We start from the raw sequence: 12726 nt of genomic DNA, 5'->3' as shown, positions 1-12726 counted from the left end.
CACATGGAACTGACACAGAAGGGAGGGGAAACAGAGACTATATACTCACAGGGATAATCACACAGGTTAGACAAACGAGACACAGGTGGAAACACTCAGCACACAATCAGAATGGAGGGAAAACACAGGAAGTAAAACTAAACCAGAAACACAGGGAGAAATAACTACAAAAATAAAACAGGAAACACAGTGTACTGAACTCAAAAACACAAGAGAATACATACACATTGAATAAAAAACACAACATTAAACACAGGGAGAAAGACCACAATTAACACAGAGGGAACGAAAAACAAATCTTAACAAAAAGCAACTAATAATATCAAAGGCTGTACAAAATAAGTTTGAAAACAACCTCATCAGTTAATATGCAGGAAAAACTTTCCATTCAGCATTTATAGCTTCAGTTAGGATTCCCCAATTAGGCCGACAATATGTCAAGAAAAATAAATAAAAGGTCTTCTGCCAAATGTGCCCTTGTAATTTGTCACATTTGTAATTGTTTCTTTAATAACTTTTAACGGTAATTACAGCAGATCTCTCTTCGTTGTTCTTTTTTCAACTTTTTTTCATATCTGTTTAGTTATCCTTGTATTTGGAGCCTGTCATGTCTTTTAATGACTCATTTGTTGGCCATGGACACCAAACTGGCTTCGTTTGCAGTGGTGTTTTTACTATTTTAGTTCCTGTGTGTGTCCGGAGATCCTGTGTAACCATGGTCGCATTGTTTACATACGAGATCAGCTGTTAGCAGCCCGTAGCATGTTGATGCTAGGCTCCATGTTCCCTGCGAGCTGAGGAGAAGGAGGCAAGGATGTCGTGCTGGTACTGAGGTGCAAGCTAAAAAAGACGACATCGACCTGTCCTTCCACCCACCGTTATGCGGAATGTAAGATCTATCTACGATAAGGTGGACGAGCTAACCCAGAGCCAGAGGGAATACTGGCAGAGTAGTATCATGCTAACAGAGCTAACACGGGACATGAACGCCACATTGGAAGGATTTCACCTGCTGTGGGTGGACAGGATACAGGAGAGCAAGACTGAACTAGCTGGTGAAGAAGGCCAGCTCAGTCCTGGATCCTGTGGAGGTGGTGGCTGACAGGAGAATTATGGCCAAGCTGTCGTCTCTGATGGACTTTTTTTTTTATACATACATATATATATATATATTCTTGTTGAAATTCTTGTACAGTACACCTTATTTGCTGCTGTAACTCCATGAATTTCCTGTTGTGGGACGAATAAAGGAGTATCTTATCTTATCTTAAGTAATGGCCAGAGTAGTAGAGATATTTGTGATTATGGTGACAATCTAGTATCGCACAAAGGACTGAAATGTTCTCGATTTTATAGAATAATGTGGTTACAGTTCACATGTGAACTAATACAAAATGATACACATCAGACTGCTCTAATTGTGCCTGCCCCTACTAAAGTTCTATTCTTTCATTCTTTTTTCCTTCCAGGACCATTATCATACACTAGCCCCTATCCTGTCTCTCAAATACAAAGACACTTGTACAATCATTGATACACACCTGCTGGGACAAGAATCAAACAAAAATGCACATATGTAAGCTTTACACTTCAGATAAGAGTTTACACCTCAATTAAAACAACCAATTTACCTTTGATTGTCACTTTTGAATAGCAACGTGAATGTATTTAGCTCACCTAAGTGAGAGAAGTGACTGCACTGGGATGCAGCAATATTTTGTATGTTGTTGCTTGAGAACTGCTGAAATTCCTGAGCTCTCTTGCTCTGCAGGTTTGAATAAATGAATTAAGCTCCCCATCCAGGTCCCACACTCTCTCAAACCTTTGCTGAGCCAGCAACATTATTATGTAGCAAAAGATCTGTGTTCTGATGAGATGTCCTTCAGCAAAGCTCTGAAAAGAGAATATTGCAGTGGAACCCCCCCCAGACAAAGTTCATTAATCTCATCATAGTGTCCATCTTTTTCATGTCCCCAGACAGTTTAGAACACAATACTGATTTATGGATTATGCAACAAAATGCCACAAGTCTTTGTTTAACAGCGGTGAATTTGCTTACCAAGCCCTTGTGTTGTCCCCCCATCAACAGCATCCTATCTGTGATGGATATAGTTTTGTTCACATCCAGGCTATTCTTGTTTAAAGAACTGTGCCAGTTTGTTGAAGTTAATATCTCCCATTGTGCGCCAGAAAGAGGAAGCAAACAGAGCAGCTCTACCCAAAACATATGCCCATCAAAAAACCTTTTGAAGATAGACAGCTGTTCCATGCCTTCTGTCACAAGAGAAGTTTATTTTTAGTGATGTAACTCCTGTTTTCTTCTAAACAAAAGTTACTGTGAGCAAACTGCCAAATTATCTTTTTGCCTTTCTTTTCACTGGACGTAACCATACTTTAGCCTCTGTGCTGTCAGAAGGTGATCCCTCCTATACACTGTTGTGCCTTGTCTAACATCGGACTTCCACCAGATCCGTGTCTGGTCTGGCTCTTTGCTCTCTCGTCCATCAACACCTTTGTTATTCTTCGGAATTCCTCCTTGATCTGAAATGACAAAGACTCACAAGTACAAGATCAGTCAGTGGCAAAACACTGCAAATAAAGACAAGATACATTCTAAAGGCGTTTTAAAACTTGTGGACAGTAAGTGTGAAAGCATCAAGCTAGCACTTCTTTAAAAGATCAACTTAAAGAAAAGCAAGTATTTGGTTTCCCATTTTATTTTGAGAGAGGAGTCTGTTTAAAAGTTAAACATTACAAAGGGATTAATTTCACCTACCTCAGCTTCGTAGAACAGAGCAGGCCATCTCTCTGCCGCTGGACTTTGAACCACAACCTCATGCTTTCGGTAGGAGAAAGTTTTGCCCATCTTTTCTTGTATCACCTTAGCATTGTTCGTCTTCTTTACCTCCTTAAGAAGCTCCTGTCTCTCCATCTCCAGACTGTCTCTACTTTCTCCACTTGGGTGCAGAGGAAGGTAGTTGACCTCTGCTCTCTTTGGTCTCTTGCTGGATTTTTTTCACCAGGTGATTTTCTTTTCAAAGAGTTGATATCAAGTTCAGGGCAAGGTACTTCAAGCCTCCTCATTTTAGAATGGTAATTGGCCATCTTGTATTTCAGACGCTGCTGTCACCCGTATATGCCTGAAAATGAGGTTCCAGGCTTTCTGAGGCATGGATGCTTTTTAAACAGAGCTTCTACAACATCCAATATTTGAATACCAGTGGCATAGGCAGTGTACTGGAATATTGCGTTGGCAAGTTTCTCAAGTATGTCGGAATTCATGCTTGGATTCTGAAGGTGGGAGCCATCACTTTCATAAGCCACATTTCCTGCCTGAAGGATAATTTCAACATTAAATGAAAAGGTGGGTATCACAAAATTAGTTGGCCAAGTTTCAGATCACTGCTCTTGAGGGATTGGTAGAATGATGGTGTCAGATGAGCTGAGTGAGGAACTGTCATCCTGAAGAGAATGAGTCATAGACACTGGAGTGGAGGACGCAGTAGGCTCACCGATGGAGGTCAATGGTTCTCTTTCAACAAGTTTGATAGTGTCTTTGTCCTTGATAAAAATCTGTTGATGTTAGAGTGAAGAGTTGGTTATCAAAGTCTTTGTCCATGTACATAACAGTGAAGCTTTTAGTCTCTTCAAAAATAACTCGTAGTTGGGCAGGAGCGGACATCCTTATAGCCTTGGGCAAACACAACTGCAATAAAACTGAGAACAAAGAAACAATTCATTAAGACAAGAGGAAATAATACTTTCCCACTTGAGACTGTGATGAATACATTTCTCTCGGCAGATCAGTAAAACTTCACAATAAATATTTGTAAGAACAATTTAAATGTAGAATAAATACCCAAATAAGTTGTGAGTAGATTGTACATAACAATAAGGCACACATTGGTTTGATGTGATACTTTACCTAGTTTGACAAGCAGATGTTTTAGAGAAACCATTCCCTTGCCCTCCAGTGTATAGGTAGCCAGTGGGTACTTATCTGTGAGTTGTGACTGCTCAACTTTAACTATGCTTGTGGTATCCAACTTGAAACACCTAGAATGCTCACAGTACCATGCATTTTGCAAGTTCACTACAAAAGCTAAGCTGCCAGGAACAACGATGACCTGCTGTATTCGGTAGAGCCATGTACTAACATCATTCTTATACTGTAACTGGTGCCCTGAAAATCCACCTTGTTTTTTAAATGAACAGTCTCTTTAGGGAATTTCTGTGAAAGAAACTCTTGTATGTTCTCATTTACAACCTCTAATGGATCTGTTGACATCTTTGACACAGAGATAGCAGGTTTTTTGACATTTGAACCATGAAGACGGTATGCAATTATGGTCTGGTGTTTCTTTGCCATAGACTTCAAAATGTTACGGAAGCAGCTGGTCTGTCTCACTATCTTTTTGGAGAAGTGGTGCTTAGCTTCAAACCACATTGTCCATAAGGACACAAGTGGGCCAAATGCTTTAATGAGCTGCGGGTAATGCTCAACAAAATGGTGTTTTGGAGTTAATTTCTCTTCAGGAAAAACACTGCAAAATCTGTCTGTGCTCAGCAATCAAGCTATCTAGATGGCCAATGCTTTTCATCTGTGTGGTTAGGTGACATAATCAATGGTTTTACGGGAGGTAACAGGTCATGAAGTCCTTCGAGAGACTAGTGTTGAGCCACCTGAAGGACATCACAGGCCCCCTGCTGGACCCCCTGCAGTTTGCCTATCGGGCAAACAGGTCGGTGGAGGATGCAGTCAATATGGGTCTGAACTACATCCTGCATCACCTGGACTCCCCCAGGACCTACGCTAGGATCCTGTTTGTGGACTTCAGCTCTGCGTTCAACACCATCATACCAGACATCCTGCACCAGAAACTCACCCAGCTCACAGTGCCGGCCTCCATCTGTCAGTGGATCACCAACTTCCTGACGGACAGGAGACAGCAGGTGAGGCTGGGGAGCATCAAATCCAGCACCCGGACCATCAGCACTGGCGCCCCACAGGGATGTGTTCTCTCCCCACTGCTCTTCTCCCTCTACACCAATGACTGCACCTCAGGAGACCCCTCGGTGAAACTCCTGAAGTTTGCAGACGACACCACCGTCATCGGTCTCATCCAGGACGGAGACGAGTCTGCTTACAGACAGGAGGTGGAACAGCTGGCTCTCTGGTGTAGTCAGAACCATCTGGAGCTGAACCCGCTCAAGACTGTAGAGATGACAGTGGACATCAGGAGAAGCCCCCCCCCACGCCCCCCCCTCACCATCCTGAACCGCACTGTGTCTACTGTGGACTCTTTCAGGGTCCTGGGATCCACTATTTCCCGGGACCTGAGGTGGACCTCCCACATAGACACAATCAGAAAAAAGGCCCAGCAGAGGATGTACTTCCTGCGTCAGCTCAGGAAGTTCAACCTGCCCCAGGAGCTGCTGATTATGTTCTACACCTCCATCATCCAGTCTGTTCTGTGTACCTCCATCACTGTCTGGTTTGGCTCTGCAACCAAACTAGACAAACACAGACTGCAACGGACTATAAGGACTGCAGAAAAAATCATCGGTGTCGACCTGCCCCCCATCCAGGACTTGTACCGGTCCCGGGCCAGGAAACGGGCAGGTGGCATCACCGCTGACCCCTCACACCCTGGACACAAATTCTTCAAACTCCTCCCCTCCGGCAGGCGCTACAGATCACTGTGCGCCAAAACAACCCGCCATAAGAACAGTTTCTTCCCCCAGGCTGTCACTCTGATGAACACTAAACCATAACAGTGTCATACCTGTCAGATAAATACTCTCTGTAAATATACATGTAGATATACAATGCAACAATTCTCAAGCAGAATTCCATATTTCTATTTTTTGTATCATTTAACTTCTATTTTATAATGTAAAACTACCTCTGCTACTCACCACTGCACTTTATCATATTATTTTAGCCTGTACATATTAGTCAAGCCTATTTGTTGTTTCTTTGTATTTATAGCTAAGGTTATTGTTATTATATTTTTATTTTATTTTTTATTGTAGTTCTTATTCTTATTCCTATTCTTATGCCTTGTACAAAGAGAGCACAGTTTACCAAAGTCAAATTCCTTGTGTGTTCAAGCATACTTGGCGAATAAAGCTGATTCTGATTCTGTAAGTGTTAGTGGGATACACTGGGGACAGTTTGAGCTCAACAAAAGAGAAACATTTTTTCTTTATCAAGATATTCAAACACAGCGCCAATTATCAAGGTACAATACCCTCAAGTAAATGATGAAGTCGATCAGGTGGTAAACTGTTGTTACATGAAAGTGATTTAATCTTTGAGTGATTGCACAATGCCTTTTAACTACATGGCTATGGGTGTTACTGGCTAGTGCTGCTTCAATGTCTAAATGGTGTTGCTGTTTTGTTCTATCAGGAAATGCTCCTGTCCTGACTTCAAGTTTCTTAAACTGGGACTGCTCTCCAACACAAAATCTACAAACTTATGAGCCACTGAAATTTTCAATAAACTCCAGACTGAATGAGCCCCAAGATTGTCAGCAATATCAGAAAATACAGTGCCCTTTACGATTTGCCCCAAAAAAGGCACAAAAAGGCCATCCTCTTCAAATCACTCAGTAATGGTTCTAGTATTTGAGGATACCCAAATTTGTTAACATCATCTACCTTGCACAAAACAGCTAAGTAAATTGATGACAATGTAGACCTTAATGTAGATGGAATATAAGCTAACACCCAGTAGACTCCTTTTACCTTGTGCTTCTTGTGAGAGGTTCCTAAAGGATTTCATATTTCAAAATCATCACAGTAAAGCAGAAGTGAAAGTCTTAACTCCTCTCCAGACAAAAATTGGTTTTCTTTGAAGTGGGACCTGTCTTTGAAACTATTGTGCTGGCAGGAAGAACTACAATGTGTTGTATTCTGTAGCACCTTCTCCTGAATGTCAATTTTTCTGAATTTTTGACAAAAGTTTCAAAATCGGTACATATTGGAATGTCCTTCCCTCTTCTTCATCAAGAATATACTCTATCGGTTCAACAATAGAGAAATACTCCTTTAAGTATCTCTTTCTCTGGTATGCTGTAACAAGAGGACCTTCTTCATTTAAATTTACACTTAGAGGATTTAATTGGCAAATGTTTTTTTACCAAATCTGTAACCACCAATTGTTCAACAGTGCAGTTATGGTTAACTAATGTGTTACAATGTTTTTAACAACAGGTGTAGATGCTGAGCAAGTAATAAACCGAGGCTTCTCTTTCGTCTGTACATCTACCTGGCCCATTAAAGATGCAGTCTAGTTTAAGTAATAAAGAACCAAGGTGATCAACAATTGCTTAAAGCTGGGGTTGGTAATCAGATTTAGATACACTTTTTGTTATACTGGTTAAAATGATCTTTATGTCCTGATGGCAATCAATACATAATGTGTTCTTAAAAAAGAGCGAAGAAAAGCTGCTATCTACAGCCAGAGTAAACCTGGGAAAACACCAACCAATCAGCCTTTTTTGGGTGCCAAAATTTTAAACCATTCAAATCCCATCCTGCTGTTCTGCCCGCCTCCTGCTCGTACATTTCCCCGGCGTGTACTCCTCGTCCCCGTCTCCTGCCTCTGCTTCCCCTGGCGCGTCGTTTTGGAGGAGCTCCGAGGGAGGAGGGGAGGGGTTAGACGCAGTCATGAGGACACGCTACATTCAAATTCATGCTAGTTTTCCGAGACTGCCAACCCCAGCTTTAACCTATATCCTCGCCCTCTCTGACAACTGTTTCATCAGGAGTAAATTCACTATCATCAACCAACTGACTACTATCATCTGTTGCCTGACTTGAATATGTCTGAAATACAGCATGTTTAAAATCTTCAAGGCAGTGAGGACTGTGCTTCCTACTTTTGTGTGAAGCAAATGTTGAGTATATGTTAGTACTGTTGTCACAATCTTTAAACACACAATGAACTGTTTCATGCTTTTTCAGATGAGCACAAAGGTGTTCAAAATATTGCCTCTCTGTATGAAAGCTACACAAATTACATACAAGACATAAAAATGAACCAATTTGCCCTACCTTTTCAGTTTGATAATTATCTCTAGACAAATGTGTACAAAGCGCACCCCACCCTTTAAATGTACAAGGACAATCTGAGTACAAGCAGGGTAGTGACTGGCCCTGAACAGTGTGTAGATGTTTCAATCTATAATGTTTTAAAAGATCTATGCCTTTAAATGTCCTAAAGTGAAACTTTTGCATGACCATCTCATAACACAAAGCCTACTATTTCTCTCTGATGACACCAGTGCTGAAACCCTCTATCTGTCCTCTTCCCTAGACCTCAACTGTCCAGTGTATTGGCTCCTAAGAGAAGTGTCACCCTGTAAATGAGCAGACATAATGACAGATATTAAAACAATGGTCTAAAACTTTTTTGGAGGAATGAAGGCAACAAAACTCAAACAATAAAACCAGTGGTGATTAAAATGCACGTTAAGTATAAAAAAGGAGTCATAAAAATCCATGTGAGTATAAAAATAAAGTGATAAATTATAAAGTGATTTGATAACTTTTAGGTCAATTTGTGAAAGATGCTCTTTGAATTAAGAGATTAAGCAGTGATAACACAGCAAAATAAAAATAATGGTTAATTGCTAAGTGATTAGATAATCACTATTCATCACAAAAGACACTTATCGTTTACAACATGCAATAATTTTGACTGTGGCATTTAGAAAAAAAACTAAATCAAAAAGTTGCCTGTTTTGAACATTACGTGTCTGTTGGATTATTACATACAACAGACACTTATGGTTCACCATGGTTGTTCAGTGGTGGTTATCTCATTACTTTGCAAATCATATTTTTTGTTTTCAATTCACAATTATCACTGCTTGATTTTTTAATTCACATGCAATTTAACTGCTTCATACTTCAAAGCACATTCATTTTCATTACCTCTGGTTTTATATCACCGTGTAACTTCAGTTCTCAATGTGTTTGTGTTTGTGAATGATTTATAATGAATGAGAGGATACTTAGATTCATAAACATGGCTCTGTTTTCAGCAAATGTGTATTTGTATCGAATGGACCTCAAAGTAATCAAATCACAATCAATTATCAATTATAATTGATCACTTTATCTTTAAATTTGCATGCATTTTCATCACCTCCTTTTATCATGTAATGTTTGTAACTTTCACTCCTAATAACATTCAGACAGTTTCATATTACATTTCACAGTGAAGAATGGTTGAGAAATTACAACAGCATTATTGTATCATTCATTATATCAGTATTTCTACTTGTCTGACTACGGCTATTGCAGCGCCCTTCACTCTGCCTGCCCAGCTCTCCTTGCTCGATCAGCAGTCCTGTCAGTCTTGTCCAAGCGGCAAACTCCGGTCTCAAACGATGAAGCCAATGCGGAAGTGATATAAACTGCAATACATCGAAAATCCGCTTGAGGCTGGCTGCAGAAACACCGGAAACCACATAGACATGAATGGGAAAAAGACGATCTTTGCAGCATTAATAAACATGTTTACAGCCTGGTTCAAAAAACGGCTTGGCCCTACAACGCTAATCTCTCTAATGGCACACACTGTACGGGGGGTGAATTTTTTTCTAACGTGACGGTTAAGAAGATATTAAGATTATGAGTTTTGCCCAAATAAGGACATGACTGACGTGACTCCCGGTCGGGAACACACAGCCATTGGCTAAGAGGCTCACACTACGTCACACTCTGCCTAGTTGAGTTCCGCATTACCAATATGGCTGCTGCCATCGATTTGCTTCAAAACAGCTACGTCCATATTTTATACAGTCTATGGTCTTGTCCCAACTTGTCACACAACTTACTGATGCTTTTCCGTCTCCTGTTGGTGAAGACAATATTAAGCGTTACTGACAATTACCAGATGAACTCCCAGTCATCTTTCAACTGTTTGTATCTTGACTATCCTACACAGCTTCCACAATACACGGTACCGCCATGTTAAGAGTAGAGACTTGGTGTTGTTTTGCGGTGAAAGCTCAAAGAAGTCAGCCTCGTTTTGAAAAACGTCAGGTTATCATCGTGGAATATTCACGTTTAGTTTGAAAGTCCACGAGACAAAAACAACAGCTGAAAAAAAAGGAATGTGACCAGCAAATTAACCGCATGGTATGCCACATACGCGGGATAGCTAACATCAGGCATTCTGTCTTTACAACGTTATTCCACACTAAGCTTGTGTGTGCAGACCAGTCTACATCAGCTTTGAGTAAATGAGTAAAAGTTTAAAAAAATAAAAGAGTGATGGGTGGACGTTGACAATGTTAAGTTAAAGCAGAGAAATCACGCAGTCGTATTTACACAATTGTTTGGTGCTTAAATTTACGATTACGATAATAAAGAACAGTATAGTGCTTCAAGTAAATTATCAAAACACATATGAATTGATATGAATCCAAGACTCTTCATTAGTAAAGCTGTAACTTACCTAATCCCAGAGAAGCAGTAACTGTGTTTCAGTCAAACAACTCACGTTTACTTAAGATAAAGTTTATTGCAGCATACAGTATTGTGTTTGGCGTATGTGCTCTGAACTTCATTACTCCTCAAAGATTATTTAAATGCAGACATTTAGGAGTTTTGAGATAGGACTAACCCCCTTGGAGCCCGCAGGTGGATGCAGGGGAGGAGGTGGGGACGAACTTTCACACAGCATTGAGCGGGACAGCATGAGCACTGGCAAAACAGAGGCTGAGACAGGGAGACTTGCAGCTTAAATACACAGCTGAATGAGGATGTTGAGATCAGCTGAGAGGGAGGATGATGATGTGTCAGTATGAATGAGCGCAGCTCAAGTTGTCTGCCTGAACTAGCTTGCAGGTGGCGCTCCATATACCAACGGACGTCTCTGTAAGTGGTACTTCGTCTTGTCCAAAAGCGCATGTGCGCATTCAAACGCGCTCTAAAAGAATAATAGTAAAATTTAAAATGTACTCCTACCAAACAATTCATTTAAATACATGAATAAAATATGTAAACATTTATAATTTTACTTGATGAAATCTAGTTCCAACTGAAACTCAAAGTTACATTGCAGACATTAGGACAGTTCAATTAGTATATTCTACTCCATGAAAAAGTTATTTTTTTCAGTGAATGAAACAAACAAGCGGATGCAGGGACCTGAATCGAACGTCATGCTGTGCAAAGACGCCCTCCGTACACTTTTATCCACTAACTGGAGTACAGAGTTGGAAAAATGTCACAAGGGGAGTTACAACAATTTCCACTGCTGCTGAAGCATTCTTGTTGCACTGAGCTTTATGACCTTCAAGCCGCTTCTGTGTCAGATAAATATTTTCAGGAGAACAGGTACAAAAAGTTCTTGATTGCCAAAGGGCACACTGTTGCTCCCAGACTGGCGAAACATGCACTTACAAGGGTCATTCTCCCATTCAGCACTACATACCTGTCTGAGACTGCCTTCAGCGCCCCCGTGACAATAAAAGCAAAAGCATGCAACAGACTCGATGTCCACCAAGACTTTAGGCTGGCTGTCATAGGCATCACACCTGAAATCCCATCCCTGGTCAGAGGTATGCAAGCTAAAGGTGGTCATTAGTTTATGACTGACCAGAATGGCAGCAAAAAAATGGTTTGTTTCCTGTACGCAATTATTGAAATGTTTACTCATACCATGCATTACTGTTAAAAAACAGTGTTAAGACTTTAAAGGAGGAAAGGAGGCTTATCTTTGACACATGCAGGGGGAGCTCCAAGGAAAAAAAGTTGGGAACCACTGGTCTAGATGACTGATTACAACCCCAAAAAAGAACACCTTGGGCAAACTTTAGCCTGCTATGTAATTAAAGCTGCAACAAATAATCCATGCAACAGTTTTTCTGTCTTTGTTTTTCCATATAGGTGGAAGAAACACAAATGGCACAGCTGTATGCTGGTTCCAGATTCAGTTCAACATGGATCATCTGGAGCAGAAGAAGCCTGTGGAAATGGTTTAGAAATAAGAGGCAAGTGTTTTGTTTCTGACCTATTTTCAATCCATCGATCAATTAGTCAATCAGTCAACCAATCAATTATAATACAACCAATCAATCCATCCATCCATCAATCAGTTAATCCAATTAATTTAATTGCCAAATCACAACACAAATATTGCACAATGCATAATTTAAACATAAGAGAAATAAAGAGAAAGATTAAACTACTCATCACTGATTAATTATTAAGAGAGAACAATGTCTACCATCAGCAAGCACTTAGTACAACAGTGATGGAAAATCTTCCATTTGACAGGCAAATCTCCATCAAATAAGGTTATCACTACTTATTAGCCAATGCTACAAATGGATGGGCAAAGAAATGGGATACAGGGAGAGGTGGAAAGAAAGAGTTTGAGAGGAAAAAGGTGAGCCTTCTTCACACAGTGAAACCTGAAAATAAGAGAGAAGTAGACACTGCAAAGAGAAACAACAGTACATAAAAAAATGTGGTAATTTAAGGATGTATTTGGGATAGCATTTAGATAGTTGCAGAGATAGTAGCTGTTGCCACTGGAGTCGAGCACGTCCGTGGCAGCTGGAGTCTAGAACGTCCACAGCAGGAGGCTGTCTTCTATGGAGCTCATGGACTCCAAAAAGGTCTATGGTTAGTAACTTTCAATGGGACAGGGAGAGTTCAGATACATACTGATCCTTGGCAGTTTGCAAAACACTTTGG

At 40.4% G+C, this 12726-nt stretch overlaps 1 protein-coding gene across 1 annotated transcript in view; it reads left to right on the top strand.

Moving 5' to 3' along the window:
• thsd7ba (thrombospondin, type I, domain containing 7Ba) overlaps positions 1 to 12726 on the top strand; it is a 156464-nt gene that overhangs the window by 59864 nt on the left and 83874 nt on the right. The window contains exon 12 of the mRNA XM_034693559.1: positions 11914 to 12017. Coding sequence (XP_034549450.1) covers positions 11914 to 12017 — 104 coding nt within the window. The remainder of the gene's footprint in view (positions 1 to 11913; positions 12018 to 12726) is intronic.

This window comes from Notolabrus celidotus, chromosome 10 (assembly GCF_009762535.1).
Source record: "Notolabrus celidotus isolate fNotCel1 chromosome 10, fNotCel1.pri, whole genome shotgun sequence".
NCBI classification, from domain to species: domain Eukaryota; kingdom Metazoa; phylum Chordata; class Actinopteri; order Labriformes; family Labridae; genus Notolabrus; species Notolabrus celidotus.
The sequence above is the reverse complement of the archived record's forward strand: the minus strand, read 5'-3'. Positions and strand labels throughout refer to the sequence as shown.